Raw genomic sequence first — 27,692 nt, forward strand, 5'->3', positions numbered from 1 at the left:
TATGGGTATCTGGAAGCCCAAATTTGGAAGTTGTTTTATCGATTTCATATTTTGTAAAAATTTAATGAATTTTACCCTATTCAGTGTCATATGCTCATTAAAAGCAAAAATTCTTGCTTATTTTTTACTTCTAACTTTTTCATGTCTCAAAGCTTGTGCAGTTATTTTAAATCTTGGCAAATTTTTTTTTAATAGTTACTGCTTTCTCATAGCATAAAGTAGTCGAAAAAGACACATATGTTAATGTACAAGTTTCTTAGCCAGAAAACATTACAATAAAATAAAGACTTGAAACAAATTTTATAGCGACTAATTTTGCTACAATGAAACCATGATGAAACATTTGTTTTTGCAATATTATGCAATCACAATAGTGTAAAATGCTAGATTTGTAAGATGCAAATTAAAAGCATGATATTTCATTTGATGATTCAATGTTGCTAATGGTGCAAGAATGTTCCTCCAAATTTTCAAAATAACAGTAATTAAATAATTGAGAATATGTTGTTGGGCTGTGCTGTCTCAGCCTTTCATATCTTACACACTTAGCTTCTTGCCTGCCGCTGACAGTCAGTGCATATACAGCACCCTCTAACTGAATGGTGGAGGAATAATATAACACATCATAAAAGCTGAAGTTTTTAAATATTAAAGATGTGTGTATCTGTTGTCTGTTTTTAAATACATCTTTTCCCATTATATATTTTTATTTTAAATGCTTATTAATTAATATTGTTTTAAAATCTATTATTATTTATAGATCAGCCTTCAGTATTTGATTTTGCTCCTTTTGTTCCTCATCTTTATGAATGCACATTAGTGCGACTGAGAGCAGCTGATATTGATCAAGAAGTTAAGGAGAGAGCAATAGCATGCATGTAAGTTAATGTTTTAAAATGTTAATAAAATTGAGAAGTGAATTTCTATATATTCTCTTATTGTATTTTTTTCACAAATTGTTTACATGCATGCATTGTATAGTTTCGACTGCCGTATTATTGAAAATAGTTTTTACTTACTTGAGTATCGCAGGAAATATAATAAATAATTAATGCACTGAATTGTTCCTAAAATATTCTTATTAAGTGTTAATTGCTTTTTAATGAAATGTATTGCAGATCTTAGTTTAATTTTTTTAACTATCGCTAATTAAAATATGTTAAAGTGTATATAAAGAATGTTTAAAATATAGAATCCAACTGCAAAGGATGGTTTATAAAAGTAACCTTATGAAGATTTAAAAATGTGTTCAGTATACAAACATTATTCTGTATCCAGATATTTAATATATGGTGTTAGAAACATGTTTAATTCCAAGAATGGTATAAATATTCATAAAAATCATAAATTCAGTTATTTTTTATAAAAGCTGGATGCATTAAACATTGGTTTTTTGGAGCAGTGCCTTTCATAAAGGATATGGTCTTAAGTCCTCAGAAAGTGCAGATGATGTTAGAATTCTTCTTCCAGAGCCATTTTTTATTTTCATTAATTTATAGTGATAATACTTAAAATCCATCTCTGCAGCAGTTGCACAAATTAACTCTGGAGGCTCTGTTCATGTGCCGATGAAGATTGAATATTCTTGCAATATAGGATGTGCTGCTGAATAATGCATTTAAGGAGGTACTGTCGTGCTTTTCAGAATCTGTGTTAACTAAGTGTAGTAAAGGTATGTCAGAATCGTATTTCATAAACTTATGAAGGGAGTTCCAAACTATAGCATTACTTTTTATTCCTTGCATATAAAAGACTTATCATCATGTTATACGTGCATTGCATATATTAAGTCAAAATGGTGTATCCAGTAGATGAGGTCATGACGAATGGTGCTGCACAAAGGTTGAAAATTATTAATGCTTCTGATTTAATGATGAATGTGGAAGATCAGATTGATCAGATTGTTTCACATACTCGCTCATGTTTGATCAAAGAGAAATTTGATCTTGTTGATTTCCTAATCAAGACTTTACAGGACATTAGTAGATTTCAGCACAAAGCAAAATATGAAGGAAATGTTTCTAATGATTTTGATGATGAGTGATTAGTGATGCAACTGCACCGCGATGGATTTTCCCCTGACTCGTAAAGCTGCCAGAGATACTGCCGTTTGACCTAGCAGATGATAGCTTCATTTTCTTTTTATTCTTTTGAGGTCTGCTTTGTCACAGGCGATGCTGACTGTAGTGACTTGAAATGCATCCCTGACTTGCATATTAACACTAAAATAAAAACTGACAGTGCCCATCTTGAAATGGGCCCATCTACTTCTCTAACTGCTGTACTTTCCAAAGAAACCTAAGACAAGCCTGATTATCTTAACATCAAGCCAAAGACGAAAAGTAAAGATTGCACAGCAGTTTCAGACTCTCTCAAAACCACTACTAATGAGGATTCGCATTGGAGCGCTGATGTTAGAGAAATTTCATCTAATGTTCCCACTAAAACACTTGCAGTTGTCTGGAGGAATTAGACTCTGCTGATTCCACAACAGCATCACCTCCTACCCCAAAAGCAAGCTACGTAAAAGAATTTATGCCTGCTGCCCATCATATGCTGGCAGTCCCAAGAAATAACGTAGATCTCTTTTGAATGAAAACATCAAGGATTACACAGGCATCGTAAAATGTGATGATTTGCTTGAATTTTCATAATGGTGACACCAAAGAATGAGCTGTGGAGTCTCTTCTCAAGAATGAAATCCAGTTTTGTACATTCCTTACAAAAGAACAGTCACTGTTAAAGTTGTCATTCTTCTCCACAGATGAAGACCCTATTTCCTTAAGAAAGGAGCTAAATTACAGAACTACCTGGTTGTTAATCTAAAACAGTTTACAAAAAAGACCATGAATGGAACCATTAACCTTTCTATCCTTTTCATAAAACTCAAGTGCAATGATAAAAGCACTAGGATTTATCATGAAAAATACCTACTGTTCCTTTCCATCAAAATTAAGAAGTACTGTCGTAGAAAAGTTCCCCAAACCTGTTTTAGATGTCAATACTTCGCCCATAGACAGACTGAATGCAATAATCTCCCAAGGTATCCGTGATACTCCCATGATCACTTGTCATATACCTGCATTCTCCAGAGGGATACGAAGCCAACATGCATCAATTTTAAATTTGATCACTTTGTTATCCTTAACGAATGCCTTTTGCAGCCCAGTAATAGATGTCAAACTGAAATTTATCCACAAGTCCACTTAAGATGTGAACAAATTCTATAATCCTGGGTCTCCTGCATCAAGAAATTAAACTGCTGATGCCTCCTCTCCTATACATATGCCAAATACATCTATTCAAAATTGAATTCTGCAAGTTTATTTATGACTCTGGATTCTCAAAATTAATGAGACTGTTGAGCTTTGCTCCCCAGAAACCAACTCACTTCATGATCTCTCTCTTTCAGCAATGATGTTATACTTTTAGGATTTTTTCTTAGCTCTCAACAGATGATGCCACTTGCATGATTCAAAATTCGTTAGTTTTCACCAGAGTTTGTTTTTAATTATATGTTTCATGACTCCCTCTTGTCGGGATTCCTTGCTGATGTCCTTCTGAACACTTCTGACACTGCCTTTCACTGTGAGACTAGATTCCCCCCCCCGTATCACTAAGTTATGTTTTTAAGCTCATAGGCAGAAGTGCATATCTTCTGCCTTTTATACAGTCAAGTTCTCCAATCCAGGAGAAACATGATAAAATCTTTTAATCTCGGGCTCGGAAAGGAAAGCGCTGGGAAGTACTACCATTGTAATAAAAGCTGACAATAATAAAGAAGTATAACAGTGCAACTGAAGTTGTACTTTTTTTAAATTCTATATCACTTAACTATAGAAGCTTCTACATGTTATTAATATTGTTTGAAAATTATTTGAAACTACAGTCAAAAGTCGTTAATTCGGACACCCATAATCCGAAATGATCTATAATCCGGACCTCAAAGCTAAAACCTTTCTGCGCATGTGCCGCGTTGACACATGCGCATAGGCATTTACACGTGCGCGTAAGACCTCTTACGACTGCGCATTTGCGTGTGCGCAAGCGCGGAATATGTTTTCGCGTGCGCGTTTTATGTATAACGAACAGTATAAGCTAAAATTATCTAATTATCTATTTCAGTTAATGTTGATGATTGCGTTGTTCCTTAATTTTCGAATTGGATCCGGCTTATTATTTTTTGCAGACTGTAAGAGCAATACTATAAAAGTGAACTTGAACTTTCGATTATGTCAAATAGAATTTCTGAATCTGGAGCTCCCAAAGGATCGTACAAAACGAAAGTATATTTCGATGTCCATCAAACAAAAAGTGGAATTGTTGCAAAAAATGGATAAAGACATGAAGAATGTGACAGAGAGGTTAGTGAAAACGAAAAAATTTCGATTGACAAGTTAGTCGGTATTCTCGGCACAGCAATTAACGGGACTTCAACAGCGGAACTTTGTAACTGAACAAAAAATTATGTCTGTTTATAGAATTAAAGAGAAACTATTATCACATAAAACGAAGCAACTTAAACAACTTACATTGAAAGAAATGTTTAATAAAGTAAACAAATAAATATTAAGCTTTTTTTTGTAAATTTTGATACCTTTTAGATCATAATTGTTCTTTATTTCATAAATTATGATTTCATATTTTTAATTTTAGAATTTCTGCATGCCATCTTACGCGATTTAAACTAATGATCTATAATCCGGAAAAATCGATAATCCGGAATCGCCAAAGTCCCGACGCGTCCGGATTAACGACTTTTGGCTGTATATATTTTGAATTTTACAGGGGTCAGATAATTTGCAATCTTGGTGATCATCTAACAGCAGAGCTTCAAGTTTGCCTTCCTATTTTCTTAGACCGTTTGAGGAACGAAATCACTCGACTAACAACTGTAAAAGCTCTGACTAAAGTTGCTGGGTATGTTTAGATTAATCATGAATATATTCGTTTATGCATTTTGTATTTTGAAATAAGTCTCATGTGTGTTTTTTCTTTTACAGTTCTCCTCTTAGAATAAATCTGAAGCCAATTTTGGCAGAATCAATGCCTATTTTGGCATCTTTCCTTCGTAAAAATCACAGAGCTTTGAAACTAAGTACTCTTACACTTTTGGACACACTTGTTAAAAATTATAGTAAGTATTTTAATTATTAAAATATATGAATGATATAAAATATTCTGTAATTTAACTAATACTTAAATTCATATATTCTGGATTCATTTTCATTTATACTTCTAAAAGAACCTTTTTTGTGTAATCAAAAATTTATAATAATAATTAATAGTAATAAAAAATTTCTTAGTTTTAACAGGTTTTTTATAATACAGGGTCTTCCAATACCCTAAGCATAATATTGCCGTAAAAGTTTTCTAAACCAAAATGACATGATGCAAAGAATTGCTTATTGTTGCTTTACTAGGAAGTCCCACCTTGGGCTAACTAATGCTTGTTAATTCTTGAAGGTATAACTTTGGGTGTTTCTGCTGATAGCTAGTTTCCTTTAAGTGAGATTTCTTCTGATGCAAGGATGATTCATTCACCCAACATGAATCTGACACCTATTACCATTCAGCTGACAGTTATTTTGATAATCTTGCCATTATTTTTTTTCAGTGCTTTTGTTTAGCAGTTATTTTTTCAAATAGGGATCTAGTATACTGTTTGTGATAGTCCTGATTCATCTAATATTATCTATTTCAGATAGTTATGTTTTGGAGAAACCAGAATTGGCTGTCTTTGCTGCCAGTGTTTTTGGTGTCATCTGTTGATCAGAGTAATGTTTGTAAAAATGGTGTCTCAATGAAATTTTTGGGTTCTAGAACCAACCTGTATCGGAAGCTGGTTACAAGATTAACAATTAAGAAATAAAGTGCATTAAAGGTACTCAGTCATTCAAGAATAATGATATGAAAGCATTAATATTTCTTTTAAGCTTGCAGAAAATTGTAAAATAAGTTCTTAAGCTGGTAGAATGAAAATGTGATACAAACAGCAGGTTTGCCATGCTACCTGGAAAGCTGGAAAAAGTCAGGAAATTCGAAAATTAGCCAAAAAAGTCAGAGAATGTCATACGGCGATCCCCAAAAAAGTGAGTTTTGCGCCAATTTTGGAAGCGATCACTTTGTTGGTGAATTATGTATCGGATGAGCATCATTCGGGCAGCCGGCATAGAGTCAATTTTCACAGCTCGAATCTGATTGTCTTTTAGAAAGAAGTTTCGTGTTTCCGGCAAGTTTGGTTTCCAGTAACTTCGAGAATCCTAAGACTCACATGTGCAGTACATGTTGAACTAAAGAAAATAATTTCCATTCTCGTATACAACAAAATCGGTTTAATCCTAATCTATGGTACTATAGAGTCTAGAATAGCCACCATGTACTCTGTTTTAATGATGAAGAACGTCTATGTAAAGAAAGAATTTCATAGATGTAATGTAAATCAGTTTGCTATAGTGCGGCTAGAAAGCGGAGGGAAAAACTCGCCAAGGGATGTAGCGACGGAACCTGACGGCGAAAATTTCCCCCTCTTCGATGTGTACAGGAAATTGTGGAGTATGTGTTAAGAAGAAATGTTCTTTGACTTTCGCTATAATTTATACTCGGATTTTCGTAATTCTTTTGCTCAAAATAACTACCGTAATTTCCGGATAAAAGGCCGCATCACCATAAACGCCACACTCGAGAAAAATGGCGGGAAAAAAATTAAAATTACACAGAAACGCCACATCAGCATAAACGCCGCAATAGATTAAATTGCACGTGACATCGTCGTGGGCCGTAAAGATGCAAAATCTCAACCTAAGTCCTGATATATGACATACCAGTAAAGAAAAATGCATGAAATGAAACCATAACTCAAAAATAAATTAAAGGTAAGGAATGTGGAAAATATATTTACCTTCACGTATATACTTATAATTACTAAAGTCCATATTTGTAATACTCAGACTATATTATAAAAAATGCTGCAACAACGAAATATTAAATTTGGATGACAAAAGGAAATTTTACTTACAAAAGGAATTACAGCAAACTATACATCATATGAAGCCATCAAAACCTGATTCTTCACTATCTGAATTAAAAAAGATTTAGTAAATCCTGATCTAAGTCCAAGTCTTCCAGATCATTCATCCTCTTGGTTTACAGTCTCTTTATCTAAGGATATAATTTCAGCTTCTTTGAACCCTGCTATTATTGACAATGTTTTTTTACCGATTTCCACTTTGCAACTTCCTACCCACTTTGCACTTCCTACCCACTTTGCAACTTCTTTATAAGATGCTCTACGCATTTTACCGCTTTTGGTATACGTATGCAATCCTTCACTCATCCAGCACTCCCACCGCTTCTGGATTTCAGCTTTGAAGGATTTATTACCTGACAAATCTAATGGTTGTAAGATTTTTGTCAAACCACCAGGAATTATTGCTTCGGTCGTAGACAATTTTTGACATCTGGTTTTCACCAAGCAAATGAGCATGCATGGAATCCATTATCAACAACCCTTTTGGTTGGAAAAAAGATCCTATACGACACAGCCAAACTTTTTGTAGCCACTCATGCATGATTGTTTTGTACATCCAGCCATTCTCATTTGCACAAATAATTACGTCATTAGGAAAATCTCCCTTCGGAATATTCTTTTGTTTAAAAATTATCAATTGCATTAGCTTGTTACCATACCTGCCAACTTTTACGAATTTTTCGTAATTTTTATGAAAATGCGTTCGTCTTTACGATTTTACGATCGTATTCCATTTTTTATGATTTTTTTCCTTTTTCAAGTGTTTTTAGTGATTTTTGTCGAAATTTTAGAATTTTTCGCCAATTCAGCGATTTTCACCAATTGCATCGTGTTTAACCGCCAACTACCGACTACTTCGAATCCAGTAACCTGCGGTTTCTCCCAACTCGCCGCTTAACCAGCCAATCCAATGCGCTGAACTTGTTTCTCCCACTCTTTTCTTTGTGGGCGCCAGATTATTTTTTTAGCGAGGATTGTCGCATTCTGTGTTTTTTTTTTTTTTTTTTTTTTTTTTTTTGTTGTTTTGTTTGTTTGTTTGCACGTGCTACGAATTTTCTTAATACGTCGTTGTTACAAATTGAGTTAAAAAAAACCGTATTCTCAATATTTTCGGCCTGCCTACAAAGTCGAATTTCCAACAATTAAAGAATCCTTCAAAGGAAATAACTATGCATTTAACAACGTGTGCGTGTGTGACTTCATAATAAGTCACGGTGGAAGAAGCGACATTGTGAAGCATGTTAAGTCTAAAAAGCATGAAGTTAATGCTTCGGCTTCGACAACGTCAAAGAAAGTGAATGATTTTTTTTTCAAATTCGGGTACGAATTCGGATGCCGATGTCATTTTGCCAGAGTGTTTGTTTACTGCATTCCTCATCGAACACAACGTGCCGCTAAGCGCTGCCGATCACGCCGGTCAACTTTTCAGACGGATGTTTCCCGACTCCAAGATTGCTCAGAAATATGCTTGTGCTCGCACGAAAACATCTTCTTTTGTGAACGAAATTGCTTGCAATGCACAAAGTAAAATGATAGCTGCACTCCAGAATTCAGCATTTTCGGTGTCAATCGATGGCAGCAACGACAGCGATTGGAAGCTTTACCCCATCGTTGTCACATATTTCTGTGATGTTTCTAATGAAATGAAAACTCATCTTTTGTGTCTTCCATTGTTAAATGGATACGCTACGGGGGAAAATATTGCCTCCTTGGTAATTAATGAGTTGAAACAACTTAACATCCCAATATCAAACTGCATTTCATTTGGTGCAGATAATGCTCATGTCATGGTGGGTGACAAAAAGGGTGTAGCCGCTTTCCTCAAAAAAGAACGAAATGAATTAATTGTTATTGGATGCCCATGCCACTTAATTAATTTGGCAGCGGAAAAAGCTGCAGCTGCTTTACCATTAAATATTGACCAGCTTCTGATTGATGTGTTTTTCTATCTGGAAACAAGTGTAAAAAGGAAAGAAAACCTAAAGAATTTCCAAGAACTGTGCTCTGGTGAAACGAGAAAAATTCTGAAACATGTATGCACGAGATGGTTATCCTTAGGCAGAGCGCTAGGAAGGTTTATTGAACAGTGGGATGCATTTCTAAAATATTTCCACGAAAAGACCAAAACGAAACCAAAGATCCCATCAAATTTGTTGGCATATAAGATTCTGAAAACCAACTTTGCTTCTAATCAAAATGCTTTAAAAGGGAAAAGCCAACACACAGAATCAAACCCTTTAAAAAGAAAATGCTTAGAGGAAAAGAAAATCCTCAAAGCTCAACTTTGTTAAAGAAGTTGAAAGGAAGAAGAAACAGTCTTCTATTAGCCGGGAGAAAAGGATTTTCTATCTTTCTTCGGATTTGAACAAAGCATATTACAGTTTTGTGTTAAGTACCATTAAGATTTTTGAAAGTGTAAATACCCTTTTACAATCAGCTTCGCCAAAATCTCCCCTGCTTATCCAAATTTTTAATGATCTTTTGAAAGAACTTTATACTAAGTTTGTAAAACCGTCCATTGTGAAAAACAGTGTATTGATTCGTGTTGCCTATAATAGTTTAGCAAATCAAAAGGATGACAATGATCTTATAATTGGAAATCAAACCAGGGAACTTGCAAATTCTTTGAAAGATCATGAGAAAAAAGAATTTTTTCAACGTGTTAGAAAGTACCTTTCCTCAGCCTGTGATTACATTATAAGGAAGTTTCCTTTGCAAAATGAAGTTCTTTTAAATGCTGAAGTGGCAAATTTGAAACAAATTGAAAATTCATCTTTTGAAAAGATTCATTTTTTTATTGATAAATTTCCATTTTTGTTAACAATTAAAGAAAATGAATGCCATGAATGCCATAATGATGCTTTAGATGAACTACAGAACCATTTTTCTGCTGCACAGTTTGAAGACTTTGCCAGTTCTGGAGAAGGTAGACTTGATGTCCTCGTTGGTCCCTTAAAAAGAATAAAGAGAGCTGATGGAACACCAAAATATCATAGACTAGCAAGAGTTTTATGTGCTATTCTCGTAATTCCACACAGTAATGCTGAGTGCGAGAGAGTCTTCAGTGTTCTGAAGAAAAACAAAACTATGTTCGTTCTTCAGTTTCACCAAAAACTCTAGAAAACATTTTAATTGCTAAATGTTATGAGGAAACTAATTGTTATGACAGGAAATTTTCCAAAGAATTTTTGGCCAAAGCCAAAAAATGCACTCTAAATTCATTGCAATAATTTTTTTGTGTAACATTAAGTTCTTGTTTTATGTTCCTAATAAATTTTTTAGTTACTACTTAATTGAGATTTACTAATGTAAGTACAATTTTCTTTTTTCTATTTGTATAAATTGTTATTTTTTTAATATCAAAGCATGATATTAATTCTTCATGTTCTTCTGAATTTGGGGGAGAAATCTTCTGAATTTTTATCTTTAGAGGTTAGCAGGTATGTTGTTACCGTTTGCGGCACAAGCTAACACACATGTAAATGATGTTCTTTCATGCCCCGTCATAAGCACAGATACAGTTTTTGCACCAGTTTCATCAACAGTTCTGTTTGCAAGAGAGTCGAAAGCTAACGGCGTTTCATCCATATTTATTATCTGTGACCAAAGAAGTTTTTTTTTTTTTTTGTCAATAATATCTGTCACATATTTTAGAAAAGATGCCTTTTTATCCAGCCAATCCATTGGTAATTGTTGCCCGACTGTTGTTCTAGTACGTACAGAAATATGTTTTCTTTTCATAAATCTGCTACACCTCCTTTGAAATCATTTATGTTCATTTGTTTTGCTATAAATTTTGTTTGTAAGCGAATTTTTACAGTCGAAATTGCCATTCTCTTTCCTCATTGCTCCTTTATCCAGTTTGCAAGGTCGTCCTCTAGATTCGGCCACCTTACAGTACCACTTCTTTTGGCTCGTTTCTGTTGTGGCATATTTTTAAGAAATTCTTTTTCAGTTCTCCAACGTCAAATACATCTCTTGTCCACTTCAAACTCTTGAGCTGCTGCTCGATTTCGAAATTCGAAAATTTATTTTTATATATTTTACCGTTAAAAAATTATTTTTATTGCTGAAAATCTTTTTTTTTTTTTTTTGGAGGGGGGGGGGCAAGTTAGTAATACTGAAAGTTCTAAATATGCTTCATTCAATTAGAAATTCATTTTATAAAACTATATTAATTTTAGTATAAAATATGTTGTTTGTTTATTGACTGCTTTTTATTAGAGATCGGAGAAATTGAATAACATATAGGTGGATATCGTATACCATTGAGTTAATAAATATTTTACTCTCAGAAATAAACTGTTTAATGATTGATTCAGTATTTTTTTAGTTGCAGCATATTAGAATTGAAGTTTCCTGTGTTTTAGATATTAATTTACTAATTCTAATATGCTTTTTTTTAAGTGCTGAAATTTTAGTTCATGTGTGAAATATTTTGATTGTTTTCCTCTTTACTAAAAGCAAGTTACTGAATGTCTGCTTTTACTATTTTAGTGGAATATTTGACACAAGACATGATTAATACAATTCTGTCAGAATTACCTCCTTTGATCAGTGAAAGTGATCTGCATATATCACAGGTATTTTCATTTAATTCTGTAAATACATCAAATTCATTTTAGGTTTCTATTTCATTCAGTTTCATATCTGATGTTACATGTTTATGGGCTTGTACTAGATTGAATACACACAGAGCCGATGACAGCTTGATAAAATTTATTTTACCTAAAGAAACACTTTACAATTCTGGAATTTTCCATAAAAGCACTCGTACTGCTGTTTTCAGTATCACAGAGTGTAGTCAGTAGTTACACTGCAAATTGCTAAGAGCATTAAACACAAGACAATGCAAAGTGCCTAAAAGGCAAAGCTCTAGCAGATACCTCAATGTTCAAAATTCATCTCTGGACTAGCAATTACTGAAAGCGATTCCTCTCTGCAGTCTTATATAATTTTCACCAAGTCACCAAGAAATCCCTAGTACCTTCCATTTCTCGAAATTACTCGAAGACATATATGGTAAAAATTACACATAAGGGCCAGATAATGTTACAGTTGCATATAGAGGTCAATTACGGTACCAGTAGCAGTTATACAGGAACTAGACCAAAATGTTGCCAAATGGTCATCAAGTTTGACGACCTTTGGTGATTTCTTCCCAAATTTGGCAACAAAATTAGTTGCCAAAACCATTGCCAGCTTGACGAGATCTTGTCAGTTTAGCAAGATGCTAAGACAATGCTAAGACTTCCCCCTGTATTCTTATTTTTCTGGTAAGCTTTGTGTCTTTCAAGCATTTTATGTTGCATTATACAGAAAAACACTATAATTCCACATATAATTTCAGTAAAATTATTTACTTATATTCAAAATTCATAACATTATGGTAAACTGATAGATTTATTCTGTGACTACAGCTGCAGTAGCCTAATAAGTTTTAGAATACAATTAGAGAATTATATTATTAAAAATTACAGAAATTCCTTTTATATGAAAATTTAGTAATAAATAATAAATCTGATAAAATTAATTTTATTACTTTAAAATAATGCAAAAGTAGTAGTAGATGCAGTAAGAATTTAAATTATTAGTGCCTGACAGATAAATAATTCTGGTTTAAGTGTTATTAATATAATCAGACTATTTATTTTTCTATAATAGGTAGTTTAATGAGAAATGATATTTAAACAGATGAATGTTTTTATAAATGGCATTTAACCTTTCATTGAAAGAAGGTTCACTGTTATCTTAACTTTAGATAAATATTTTTAGAGATTTTTAATTCGTGAAATGTGCGTTTTTATCTACGAGGGCTATCCAGAAAGTAGATTACGTTTTGGAATAAAAAAATAAACAAAGTATAGGAAACAAATTTTATTATATACAGATGAAACCCACACTCAAATACTACTTTTCTACATAGTCACCATACAAATTAAGGCATTTATCGTAGCGATGTACGAGCTTGGAAATTCCTTCGTCGAAAAATTCGGCCGCCTGCGCCTTCAACCACTTTGTTACCTCTTCTTGCCTTCCATCTTGCACAAAACTTGTGGTAACCAAGCTTTTCGCTGATGATTTTGTGCAACAAACTTCGCGAAATTTGTGGAAAACTCAAAGAAAGTTCCGTTATTGTGAAATTTCGATTTTCACGGACTTTAGCATCGACTTTTTCGAGAAGTTCGGCGGTCACTATGCTGGGTCTCCCACTTCGATCTTCGTCGTGAACATTGGTTCGGCCATTTTGAAATCTTATGACCCACTGACGCACTCCACCTTCAGTGATAATGTTGTCCCCATACACTTCACGAAGCTGCCGATAGATTTCTATCGGTTTACAGTTTTTTGCAGTCAGAAACCTTATTACTGAGCGCACCTCGCAGCTCGCGGGATTTTCAATTAACGCAGACATTTCAAACCGTCACAGTATCTGAACGGAGCACAGCACGAACCTCTCACTAGCACGGCTAGATGCAGACTGAGCTGCGCAACGCTCTGACCCCAAGATGGCCGCGCTAGCCCCGCCCCTAGTGGACACAGACGAAAACGTAATCTACTTCCTGGATGGCCCTCGTATATATATTTCTTCTTTTGACACGCATCATCATCATTCAGTATATGCCACAGTAGTGTTATTGAAATATTTTATAATTTTTTGGAAAATATAAAGTAGTTTATAATTATGCTTGCTTCTGTTTCAGCTTACAATGAGTTTGTTAACTTCAATATCTAAAGTACAGAAGCAACCACTTATGAATGTTACTGATGCAGTTTTGCCTGAAATACTCACTTTGGTACATTCTCCTCTTTTACAGGGTAAATCATTTGATATTACAATGTTTCTAATCAATTTTCTTATAGATGATTAATTATCTTTTGGTATAAAATGCTGCAAATTTTAACCTAGAGTGTTTCAGCAATGTTGCCCTATTTTGAATGAAGTATAATTTTGTTTCTTTTGGCATATGTAAAATCATAATGAACTTATGTGAGTAAAATGCAGTTTTCTACAAGTGGCATTAATGTAACCTTAGGTGGCTGTTATATTCCTAATTTATCATTTTTCAGCACAGTGAAGTAAATGTTGTACACACCAAAGGAGCATATGTTTATCATAAAAAATTACTGTCTTGCCAGTTATATTACTATTACAAAGGGAACTTGAAAGTTACAGATTGCCACAAAATTAAACCATTAACCATTCAGGATCTGCAGGCAACTAGCATGACTGAAATCAATGGAGACTTTCTAAAGTGTGCATCAGAACATAGTGAAACATACAGGCGTGTCTCCAAGAAAAGAGTCTCCCCTTTCAGCTTTTCATGGGACAGTAATTATTTTGAAATTATTAAATTTTACCTTCAGTATAGTTTTGTAACAGTTTATGTTAGAATTGCTGATCAAAGAAATAACATACCCAACCCTCCGAGCATTATGGATTTGGCCCTAAAATTTCAAAATTCTCTCAAAATGTCATATATAAGCTGTATTTTCTTGATTATAATATTAGATTGATAAGGATCTGGTAGAAATTTTGATCTGGTGAATATAATGATGATATGAAAGTGATGCTTTATAAAATTACTATGTTTCTTTCTAATATGCCTAGTATGCTGAAATAAGTTAATAATTCATATTAATTTTTTATGTAATAGAGATTGTATAGATATTTGTATATTTTCAATGAAAAAATTGAAAATTTACTGTTAGTTTTTAAAAATTAAATATGCATTTCCTCCTCATTTTTTAGGTGCTGCATTGAATGCCATGTTAGAATTTTTTCAGTCTTTGGTGACTACACAGCTGCCTGGTGTAACATACAGAGAATTACTGAGGGTAAGATTGCAATATTTTATTTTAACTTTTCTTTTTGGTGCAACATTCACTTGTTCTCCCTTCCCATTTACAAAGCCATGAATGCTTTGTAATTTAAAAAAATAAGTTCATGAAATGTATGGAAAAAAATTTGAGATGTATTAAAAAATGAAATTAAGATCTGATAAATCAAAAAGACTAAAAATATATATGAAATAAGGAAATGTGAACAAATTTTATAACATAACTTTAAATTAAAAGTGTAATAGAATTAATTCTTGTTAACACTTTATAAAGGCACTTAATTTCATAAGGTAAATTAAAATCATTATTTAAAAACTTGCACAGTTTTCTTTTAGAAAGCTTTGTGCTGCAATATGGAGAAACAGAATACTATTTTTAATTATGCAAATACAGAGTCTCTTTTATGTATCACTGAGTAGTCTGATTTGAAATTAACTGCATCTTTAAATATTTCCTCTGTAAGGAAATGCATCTAACAGTTTCGTCAATAATTCCCTCATTTCCCTTCCTTTCATAAATGCACCTGTTTAAGGATAAATGAAACTACCTAAAAGGGACATTGCTACAAACAACAAAGGACTTCTTGAAAGTTTTGGAGGCATAAGGTGCAAAACCTGTCTTTTTAAGGATCTTACTGGTATCAAAGCATGAGCTCAAAAGGTTAAGCATTTATTATCAAATTTCTATTACATGTTTATGTTATAAAAATTGTCAATTATGCTTCTTAAATTTAAAAATTGAAAATTTTTAGACTTTTTGATATGATTTGAAAATATGATGCAAATAAAAAAATGATTTGTAATAGAAATAATAAATCGAAACATCAGAAACAGTTCTTTTCCCTCTAAGTGTCTTAAAGGAGAGGAATTTTGAGACATGTAATGCAAAAGCTGGAAACAAAGAATATATTAAATTATAAGGTCTACTTAAAATTCTCTCCACTTGAGAAGTGAAAGAAATACATTTTTCATACCTTTAATATTTATTGTATAGTTTCTGTTGTTGCTTATTACCCATTGCCAATGTGATGGTAATTTGTAGGTACCATTTTTGAAAAATACCTTTTGCTTAGAGGTGGGAAAACTTAAGTAATGCTTGGCTGGCATCTGCTTCAGTTTTGGATTTTTCCCCCTTAAAAAATGTTGCAAGGAGAGAAACAAGAGACAGTCATAGGATGCTGGGTTTGGGGAGCATGCTAGATGTTGCAAAATTTTCCAGCCTGTCTACCAAACCAGCATGTGTTCTGGCATTATCATAATGCAGCATGATGTGCCTCCTATTAAACATCGTTTGCTTCTTTTCTTTGACTACTTTGTTTAAACTGGCCATTTGCTGGCAGTATCTCTCCGAACTGAGCTTTTTTTAGGTTTTAAAAGTGTGTAATGTATTTGTCCTTGGACATCCCATCACATGTAGCATTCTGTTATTCAGGCTTAAGCTCGGTTTTGAGTTGGAGTGGGGCAGGTTGCTTGGGCGTGCAGTAAGCTCTTTTCATAACGATGCTTTTACAAGTAATCCACTTTTCATTCCCAGTTATAATCCATTTCAAAGAGGGCAAGCAGAGATGTTCATATGACAACTTGATCATGCAAATTTTTCTTACATAACTCAGGCTGCCATCTGGGATATTTATAGATGAATCCAAATTTCTGAAATTGATCTGAAATGGTTCAGTGAGTGTAATTCAGCTTTCCCACAATCTCCTATGTTGTTAAAAAAGGATCTTGATGTATCATTATATTGACGATATCATCATCGTTCAGGGATGACCACCCAGATAATTGTTCATCATTAAGGTAGAAATCACCTGCTGCAGATTTTTTTAACTATTTCCTGCATGTTTTATGCAGAATTGCATCTTCACCAAAAACAGTTACTAAATTTCAACATGCTTCTGCAGCACTTCTTCCTTGTCCGAAACACCAATGTTGTAAATGAGCTTGTTTACGCAATCACATATCACTTAATAATGCTATGAGACACTTTTGTTTCAGTTAATGTAGAAGAGCACATGTTTATAAGTGCAGTGATCAAGAGCCATGCATATTGAAACTAGAAATAACATTATTGGACAGAACTTTCCTGTAGACCTGATATAAATAATAATATTTTAAAAATATGTTTTATATTTTAAATATTTTATCATAATTTTAATAAGTCTTTAAAATGTGTTTATCTTGCTTTTAGGATTAATGGTTTTATTTTTCTTTCTGTGTTTGCCAGTCCTAAATTTTGAAAATAACTTTAAAATTTTTAAGATACATTGATTTTCTTTAATGAGGAACTTTATGAAAGATGTGTGATAATAAACTGCTAATTTAAGAGATCTGTTTAAAAAAAATCTTGTATGTACTGTGTAAAAAATTTTTCAATTTAAATTCCACGTTATTTTAAATTTCAGAGACTTACTGCACCAATTTGTTCAGTGAATGGGCAACATGGTCAAGAAGGAGCATCACATATTATACATAAACAGGCATATCATTCAATAGCAAAATGTGTAGCAGCTCTGACTATCACTTGCCCTCAGGAAGCACTTCCTGTAGTTCAACAGTTTCTACAAGAATTAAAGGTTTGCAAATAACAATTTTTAATCCTGTGAAACATATTAAAATTCATAATAAATAATGCCAAATTTTGTTATGCTAAAACTCATCTTTTAACAAATTTTAAGCTGAATTTATTCATCTTTGCTGATATGGCAAATATCCATGGGATAATTCATTTTACCCCATCGGGTAGGCCCATAAAGACAATACATATCCTTAACTAAACCCCACATGAGATTAAAAACTGATATAGTTAGTGTAATAATACATCATCTGCTTATCTTGTGCATCCTATCCACCTTTGTGGCAGATTTTGATTAAACTAGACTGGATCATAAGATTAATGGTGGAACAGAGGTAAAAGCCTCTTTTACCCTGTAAAAGTTTATTTTTGATCTTTTAATCCATATAGAAGCAAGGACACATTTGCATTAAATTTTTGATTGAGATACTGCCATGAGAAATCTAGATCAGTTGTTCGTAAGCTTTTTTTGCCAATGCACCCCTTTCATCATTGATAGATGATCATCTGCCCCCTCCTTTCCACAACTTGGAAAAATATATATGCATTTATTTAAATTTAGATTATTGTTCTATAAATTAAATAAGGAAAAGTAGAGAAAACGTTCATAAATGCCGAAGTTTCAGTAAGAGTAATTTTTATAGTCATAAACTGAAACTGCATACCTAATAGGTAAGCAGAAAGCTGACCACATTCCCCACTTTCAAAGTATGTTCTCACCCAGGGGTCTCAGAAGGAATTGCCCGCACTTGAGAACCCTGACCTATGTAAAGGTTTGTATGGTAGTGAACTGTATTACTGTCTTTTAAGAAGGTAATCACTGATTTTATCAATTGTAACATCTGTTAACTTTCCAGTTTGTCCAAATAAATCTTCCCAATAAAGCATATATGCAAGATAGGTAGATAGAAGAAGTGGATACATTGAAGTTTGTGAAATATGCTGGAAATTATATGATGTAATATCAGTTATGTAGTGTATTTGTTATGAACTTAAAAAATTATTTTGCAGAATTATGAATTATTTTTCTATCACAAATTACAGTAGGCGGCATTTAATGTGATCATGTTTGCCCACGGCTATTTTGGTAACATCAGAGCTGATTGGTAACATTAAACAAATAAGGAAAAATATCTATAAAAAGAGCAATGGATTAATGTAAACATATAAGTAGATATTTCTCACCATTTTAATTAGAAAGATGCAAAAGTTTTTTCATGAACTGTTCATAAAGTTTCTGAAAATTATTTGATCAGTGCTATAAACTTAGCCTTAATATTCGGAGTTCATTCTTCATTGCAAGAGAACATACCAATGTAAAATCTTAAATTAAGCATTAAAGTAACCTTAGTTTGTCATGAATTTAACAAATATTCTCTATTCTTATAAAGCAAATATAAATTTAATTAAGAAATTTTAATTGCAAAGAAATAAAAATAAAAGTAATTATATTTGCTGTGAACTAATTTACAATATCATTTAAATTCTAAGAGTAGCAGCTCATAATTTTTAATTTTTACACTTTTTAACAATGACTCAAAGTTAGCAACATTTTTTTGCACACAAAACAAGCATTTTACATTTTACTTTTTTTTTTTTTAAATTTACAGCATAGGTTTTTACAATAGCTCTTACAAGTAGCAGCTTTACACTCAACTTTACATTGCATTTGTGCCCTCTGTTTTTACAGTAACAAACTACTCAACTTTACCTACTTTAGCAAATGCTAGTACAACTCAGAAATACAAATATGTAGATCTAGGTAAGTTAAATTAAAACTTGCTATTTACTAGCCTTTTATTATTATTATCATTATTATTATTATTTTATTATGTTTATATTTTGATAGTTGTATGTAGTTTATTTTAGGTTTACGTGCAAAATTCGTGTTGGGGAAGTTTCCAGTAGGCAATAGTTTCTAAATTACTTTGGTTTTCTACTCTTAATTGGCTTTTAATTAATTTTAGCTCTAGTATTTACTTGCTATTTTCTCAAACTTCCACTGTTCAAATTTCATTTTTAGTAATTCACAACATTTGGTTTTACTTTTGATTTTGAAATTTACTTTTACCCTTGCCTATATGAATGAGGAAATACGAATTGAGTAATTGAAGAGTTAGGTTAGAGGGCAATTTCCCCATGATAAGTCTGTCTCCTGCCTGCTCAATAATTATTCACTTATGCAATTTTTTTAATAATATATTTTTTCATGGTTTTAGATACATGCAATTAATTTACATATGCTCTTAGAATTTAAATGAAATTGTAAGTTAGTTCTCAGCAAATATATTTATTTTTATTTCTTTGCAAATAAAATCTTTTAATTAAAATTATATTTGCTTTATAAGAATAGAGAATATTTGTTAAATTCAAATTTCATTCCTTGCAGCAAAATGGTGCAAAAGAATTATTTAAATTTAATTTAACTTTATTATTTAAATTTAATTTAACTTTACTATTTTCTTGTGAAACAACTTAGTTTGTTATGGATGTTTTCAAGGTATTTTATTTTTCAATCGGAAAAAATTCTGTAGAATATCCCCCCCCCCTCCTGAAAAAGAAACACATATAGCTTCAAAATCTACTTCAAACAAAGGTTGGTTTTTTACCTAACTTTTAACTAATTTAATTTAACTTTACTATTTTCTTGTGAAACAACTTAGTTTGTTATGGATGTTTTCAAGGTATTTTATTTTTCAATCGGAAAAAATTCTGTAGAATATCCCCCCCCCCTCCTGAAAAAGAAACACATATAGCTTCAAAATCTACTTCAAACAAAGGTTGGTTTTTTACCTAACTTTAAATCATTTGAAGCAGATTAACTGACTAATATTAGCATATTTTATATATATTTGAAGCATTTATATATATTTTAATTTGATATATATTTGAAGCAGATTAACTGATCGCAGTTAGTGATGTATTTTCCATGTTCATATATGCAAGACTTCAGCAACAATATCCAAACGATAACATTAACCGTGCTCACATCTACTGTACATCATCATCATCCTGCAATTTATCTGTATTGGTTTCATGATGGCAAAAGTATATTTAAATTTCTAAACTTTTCTTATTTTGATTTAAAAAACAAAAGGAAGATTTTTGCTGTTCATCTAGACATTTAAAATTTTTTAAATTCATTTAGATTTTTGTGTTTGTGAAGGCCTAGTTTATAATAAGTTTTTTATTTTAAATGTGCATATAGTGACAGAAGTATCAGCTCTTATTAGTACACTATTATAAGTTATTTTATTGGTTTAAATTTTAAATTATTCTATATTTGTAATTTTAAATCTTTTACTGTTAGGCAGATGAAAATGTTTACCTTTCAGGCATATGCTTTCATTTTATATTGATTTCTTTTACCCATATGAAGTCATCTGCATTAATATATATATATATATTATTATTATTATTTGGGAGTGTGGACTTTCATATGGTATCTGGGGAAAATACTGCTTTTATTAAAACTCCGATAGTTTCACATGCTGAAATTATTTTTACAAGAATTTAGTATTGAACAAATTTATTATTATTTACACTTTGCCATAAATGTTCCATTACTTTGATTCTCCACATGTAAAGCTGCTAAAGATTACATAACATACAAAAAAGAATGCTTTTTTATCTTTTTTTAAAAAAATTAACTGAAGATTTTGAACATTTCCGATTTTACTGATTTACATTCATTACATCCCCATTTACATTTATAACTAATGGAGAACATTATAAAATTTGCTTTGTTTCTTCATGCTTTGGAAGTGCTAACAGATATTGATTTGTTATTATAAAGAAACATTGAAAATTATACATTTAATGCTTCTTTAAAGATGATAATGTTTAAATTATATCTTGAAAATAAAAATCTTATTTATTGTTCGGAATGTGTTAAGACAGAAATAATAGACATTGAAGAAACATATATACTGCTTTGAATAAGTAATTAAATGATTAAAACATTTTCCTCCCTTACTTAGGAACTTAATAAGAAACTAGGTTATTAGGTTTTTATTAAGGAAATTAAATACTTTTGTGTGCTTTTTCCTGCAAACTAAGGTTTATCAAACTCATTTTAATATTAAGTATTGTAATGTCTAGCTAATTCCCATTTTGCAGAAACATGATTTATTGTAATAATAAAAATGTTCTAATTCTGATAGCTGCATTTCTGCATTTATCAAAAATCTCTAGTAGGAAAATAGTTATCACATGTGTTGTTGACAATTGCATAATCACTTGGCTGCTGCATTTTCTTTTGCAGGTAAAGCGGAATATTGACTCAGTTCAGTTATTTGCTCTGCTTGCTATAGGAGAAATTGGGAAACATATGTAAGAAATCAAAGATTTATATTTTTCTTATTCTGTTTGTTTATATATATGTAATAATTCTGTTGAAAGAAATGTTGCTCTGTTACATTTAATTACATACGTATTTTCTCTCCCTGCCAATCTACTTATTATCCATACCATAAAAGTGTAGCGTTTCTCTTTGCTTTTATTTTTCAAATTTAGAAGGAAAAAAAAAAAAAAAACTGTAGATGGCCTTATTGTTCAGAGTGTCTATTCTTAATGTATCTCTAATCACTTGTGTATGTATTTTGTATAACTGTTTATTTTAATGCCTCACAGATTTTTTTTTTTTTTTTTTAATTTGGAATAAAATTAACCATTTTAAATAGCCATGTAACGAAATGGAGTGAATTCTTTTTGATTGTAAATAGTCATGCTACTCAAAATGTGAACTTTTGTTCACAGTAATGTTATACGAAAGATAAATTCTCCATTAAAGCTATTAAGTATTTAGTTTTGTATGACATAAATTCACATGTTTTATCATATTACTAGTGATCAGTTATGTTAGTAGTCTTTGATTTTGAATTTTATTCTTTTTGAGGTGGTATATCTTGTAATTTATTCATCTGATTGATATTTTTATTTTATTATCCTCTAAACCTTTTGTTAGGGTGATTGCTATATTTGTTACAGGATAATGTTACTTCTTATTTATATTTTTATATTTACCATATTCCATATTTCTGCAGTGATTTGAGCAGTATATCAGAACTGAAAACTGTACTTTTGGATTCTTTTTCTTCTCAGAGTGAGGAAGTCAAAACAGCCGCTTCCTTTGCATTAGGTAACTCGTGAAAAAAATTTCTCCATTGTGTCATTTTGGTATTAATTAACTTGGTATTAACACCTCTTTCTTTCTCCCCCCCCCCCATATATAGGAAGTGTTGCTGTGGGTAACCTGCCTGAATACCTTCCTTTTGTACTGAATGAAATTGAAAATCAACCTAAACGTCAATATCTCCTTCTTCACTCATTAAAAGAGGTGATTATTTTCAAAAAAAATTTTTATTTGCCCAGTGCATAAGTTCATTGTGATTTTTTCTGGGTTATATCTTACACGCAATTGCCATGCGGTCTCATTCCCTAAGTTGTGTGAACTCCTGTATTGATTGATGGAGATTTTTATGAAGACAGTGATTTAAGCAATCTTCATCAAAACTGCTTAAATTTAAATAGTTAAATTGCTTTCGCCAGAGCTAAGATATCCGCATCCTTACTTATTTTTGACAATGGCATTTATCCTATACAGAGCATAAGCTGTGTTTGTTGCTCCTTCCTTAGTAAACTGTATTTTCATACATACATTGGAGTAACAGAAGCAAATTCTTGCAATACAGTGTTGCCATCTGATAAAAAAAATGCTATGAACTTATGCACTGCCCCTTATTTTATTTCTTTCTCTATTTTCCTGCCAGCAAAACTTTTATCTAACTTTTTTTTTCTTTTCTTTTTAAAGATTATTAGTTGCCAGTCTGCAAGTCCAGCTTCAGTGAAGCTTCTTCAGCCATTTATAAAAAATGTTTGGTACGTATATTTACATGTCACAATTCTGAGCCTGCCAAGACAGTTGATTTTCTTTTAGTGGAACTTATTGATTAGAAATGCCAAGATATGTTTCTGAAAAATATTTCATACTTTAATTGATAAAGAATGTATTTGAAAATCCAGATAATTAAATAATATGTAATCAAATAAATATACAAAATTTCATATACAGAAATTGAAAACTAAAGCTAACAGTTTGAAAATTGTTTTTTATTTCATTCAGTGTGTGTGTATTAGTGATTATATATGTATGTTTGTCTGTACACATTATATGAAATGCAGGGCTTTAACTTGAGCTTTTATAATTTTAAAATTTGATATTCAGTTCAAACTAGTAGGCTTGATATATTTTAAGAGGAAAATTACAGTTTTCTTTACAGAATAATTTATTGTATTATATGTTCTTCAGAAGAACAATGAATGCTCTTACTAGGCTACCAGAAATGCTAAAAGGAGATGATGTTTGGCTAGTGTACTTTTTGCGAAACTAGTCTTTTGATTATAGCTGCTATGTTTACTAATGATTATAACTTATCATTAATTTCAAATTATAATTTCCAACCAAAAAAGGAGCTAACACTGCTGAATCAGGGAACCACTATGGTTGTGTTATTACAGAACATTTATTATCTGTCATCATGCTTGAAGAATGGAATTGTGTGCAGTCATGTGACTCAAATGCCTTCTTCTCATCTTTTTCATGCAACTCAAAAACCAAACTTTACACATTTCCAGAACGATTTTGGTGAAAAAATTTTTAAAAAGCAAATGTTTTGGAATAAAAATTCGTAGTAGCTGCTTTTAAATTTATTCTTCTTTCATAATGTTGCACATAAACCAGCTGTGGATTGAAGGGCATGTTTTATGTTTTCCAGAAAGAAATATTCCTATTCCATAATTTAAAAAAAAAAAAAATTGTGTAATGCATGGTTGCTTCTGAAGTTAAATTATTAGCAACAGTATAAAATTCGCTGATGCAGAGATCAGTTGCAAAGTCTTTAAATATATTTTTGGCAACATTAAATAATGTAATAAACAAAGATTTACAACTTAAACAATGTTCACCAGCTTTAGTTAAGGCATGTGGCTCAGTGCAGAATTACTTGTAGCACTTTGTATAGAAACTATTAATCAGGAGATAAATGAAAATGCCTTGTGATCTTTGATGAAGCATGGATTTACCTAAATGAATGCACCAAGAAAAAAAGTTTTACATCCAATATTTACAGAATAAATATGATTTCTTTATCCCTATGACTTTCAATGCATGATACTTTATCCAGACAAAGCAACAAAAAATACTACTGCTTTCCTTTAAGAAATGAAGATTCATACAGATATTGCATATATACCTTTTCAGCACATTCTTGTGAAGTTCCCTGAGATTTCATTTTTGGACTTTTTTTGCCTCAAGTCTCTTTCTCTTGGGACTTTCTGAATGCAAACCCACCATGAGTGAAAGACTTTAGAGAAAAGTGGAAGAGGAATGGAAATTATTACTCTCAGAAGTTTTATGAAAAGCCTTTCTATTATGGAAGTCATGATGCAGACTCCAGAAAACAGATCAGATAGGTCTTTTTGGTCCAGAAAAAAGTCTGTGAGATCAAATATTAAAAAAATTACATTTTGAACATTTATTCTGGAAATCATTCTAAAGATGTGTAAACAGCTGTATCAATGAAAATTATTTTTCTATATAAACTACAAGCCATTAATGATAAAAATGGTCAGTTTGGCAATAATAAAACTTGTTTGTTCAAAACTTATTATTTGTCTTTCATTATGTGCCTATACATTGAATTAATTACATTACTTTTAAGACATCATAAATGAGTGAGATTATAATTATATCCTATATTTTCCTTTTAAAAATTTATAAATAAATTAACAAAATGTTTATATTGATAAAATAGGATTTTCCACTTTGTTGATCCTCTACCACTTTTAGAATTTCCTACTGTGTTGATCACATAATGTTGATCACCATTATTATTATTTCAGGAGTATGTTGTTTAATCATTGTGAATGTACAGAAGAAGGTACAAGAAATGTAGTTGCAGAATGTTTAGGAAAATTAACTCTTATTGATCCCGTGAATCTTCTGCCAGAACTCAAATCATACCTTAATTCAGAATCACCTCTAGCTCGTAGTACAGTGGTCACAGCAATGAAGTTTACTATTTCCGACCAGGTAATAAATTTCACATTTAGCTTATAGAACTGTATTTTTGTTTGTTTTGTATATGTGTGTTGTTTGTTTTTGTTTTGTATATGTGTGTTGTTTGTTTTTGTTTTGTATGTGTGTGTGTTTTTAATAGTAAAGAAAAAAAATCTTTTTTATTTTATTGAAAATTAAGTGGCAATATTTCCACCCTTCTGAAAAATATTGCTTCCCCCCCCCCAAAAAAAAAAAAAAAAAAAAAAAGAGAAAGACTGGTTAATGAAACATGGTCTGAGAAATGTGAGCAAATAAAAAAAGTCGGGAAAGTAAAAGTAAAGAACAAGCAATATTTTTTTTATAAATAGTAACCAGTAAACAAAAATTATTCCCCTTAAACAAAATTGGAGATTAAAACTCTAATGTCTGTTTTTCTGATAAGAAGTATTTTATCCATCATCTCTATCAAATGCTGTTTAGTTGTTCACCATTCTGTTTTATCATTTCTTACTTTAGTAATGTAACACTTCTGTTACCTGTCTCTTTAGAAAAGCAGTTATCCTGAAATAAAAAAACTTACTTTAAAAGCCACTCTATTGCATTTTTGTATGGTGTAACAAATTATTAATATATTACATCATATAACAATTATATTAATTTTTTTAAACTAGTTTTAATTCTTAGCTTCCCAGTTTCATTTTGTAATACAATAGATGAGAGGAGCTCACCAGCAGCCGAGGAGTAACATCGCTGAACACTAGTAGTTCGGTCCGAGGTTCAAATCCCGCGAACGGGCTGGCTGCATGGGTGTTTTCGTGGTTTTCTCCATGTGTAACGTGTATACGAGCCAGTTTCCCTTAAAAAGTCCTCCACGATGGCATCCCTCTCTTAACCTTTTAACTGTCATGCCCGAGATCTGGTGTTTGAAAATGTCACGCCCGAGTATTTCTCGGGGTAATTTTTTTTTTTTTTTTTTTTTTTTTTTTTTTTTTTGAGTCCATCGTATTGTCATACCCGATTATATATCAGGAGATGTTTATTTTGGCTACATTTGGTTTTTCCAATAAAAAAAATTTGACAATTTGTGTACCCAAATCATCAAAATAACTTGACAGTTAAAGGGTTAAGGCAGATAGCCCTCGAGTGCTTTGCCGTAATCTAATAAACCAAACCAATAGATGAGAGAGATTATTTGGTGTGAATGCTGTGCTGTTACAGATTTGTTTTTCAGAATCAATATTTTTAAACTTGATTTTATTTTATAATTGATTTATATGTTTATCTCAGATTTCACACAGTCCTTAAAAGTCTTTAATTTTGCCTGAAGTTTACAAATGGTCCTTAATTTTGTTTATCTGTCATTTCTGTCCATTTATTAGGGCTGTCATTCTGAGTGTGAATTAAAATTCTGGATAAATACCATACTGCTTATAACAAATCACCAGCTATCACAAATTTACCTTGTAAACAACAAGGAAACAACAGAATTAAATAATGAGGATGCTTGATTGTTTATTCATGCAGCCTTTTGAAACAAATGCTATCAACAAGAATGCTCTCTTTTTCCATTGCAAAAATAATCTTGACCTTCAATCTTCTCCTTATGGCTATGCTGTAACATATTTTAACAAAAGTCTGTCCTTGAAGAAGGTGAGAGTGTGATTTTCATAAAGATCATTCATCTAGTCATTGTTATCTATAAATTCAGAAATTCTTCAAGGATATGGACAAAAGACATTAAGAGGGCTCTTAAAAAAGGGGGAAGATATTCTGAAACTATTTGCTGGTTTACAACAATATAAATGGCCAGTTTTAACTACCTTAGCTGTAGGGCCACTAGGAACAATGCATATCTACAAACGTTTGTAATTTTCCATAAATTTTGCAAAAAAAAAAAACTCTTCTATAGGGGTGTCTTGTTGGATGGGGTCATAAGAGAGTCCTTTATCATGTAACAATAATTTATTACAGAGGTTAAGTTACAGGCAGACATAACATATAATTTTAAGAGTTTACAGAGCAGGGATCCTGATACAACCTAAAAGATTCATCACCTGACCTTTACTGAAGTCTCTGTGGCTACTCACCAGAGGGCACTCTTATTGCTAGAGTGAGTCCACCATGGTTTATATTATCAGGAGCAGTTACAGTTCTAATTTTACAATCTTATGTATTAAATTCTTTTATATA

The 27,692-nt window shown here is 31.7% G+C and overlaps 1 protein-coding gene across 1 annotated transcript in view; it reads left to right on the top strand.

Moving 5' to 3' along the window:
- Window positions 1-27,692, top strand: part of Cand1 (Cullin-associated and neddylation-dissociated 1) — a 79,276-nt gene that overhangs the window by 41,970 nt on the left and 9,614 nt on the right. Inside the window, exons 16-27 of the mRNA XM_085813591.1 lie at window positions 761-878; window positions 4,789-4,920; window positions 5,004-5,137; window positions 11,528-11,613; window positions 13,735-13,849; window positions 14,784-14,869; window positions 17,274-17,444; window positions 21,708-21,775; window positions 22,489-22,583; window positions 22,678-22,781; window positions 23,256-23,323; window positions 25,346-25,535. Of these exons, the coding sequence (XP_085669717.1) occupies window positions 761-878; window positions 4,789-4,920; window positions 5,004-5,137; window positions 11,528-11,613; window positions 13,735-13,849; window positions 14,784-14,869; window positions 17,274-17,444; window positions 21,708-21,775; window positions 22,489-22,583; window positions 22,678-22,781; window positions 23,256-23,323; window positions 25,346-25,535 (1,367 nt within the window). The remainder of the gene's footprint in view (window positions 1-760; window positions 879-4,788; window positions 4,921-5,003; window positions 5,138-11,527; window positions 11,614-13,734; window positions 13,850-14,783; window positions 14,870-17,273; window positions 17,445-21,707; window positions 21,776-22,488; window positions 22,584-22,677; window positions 22,782-23,255; window positions 23,324-25,345; window positions 25,536-27,692) is intronic.

This window comes from Stegodyphus dumicola, chromosome 1 (genome assembly GCF_044657685.1).
Source record: "Stegodyphus dumicola isolate Sdum_Otavi_A_Nest chromosome 1, ASM4465768v1".
Taxonomy (NCBI): domain Eukaryota; kingdom Metazoa; phylum Arthropoda; class Arachnida; order Araneae; family Eresidae; genus Stegodyphus; species Stegodyphus dumicola.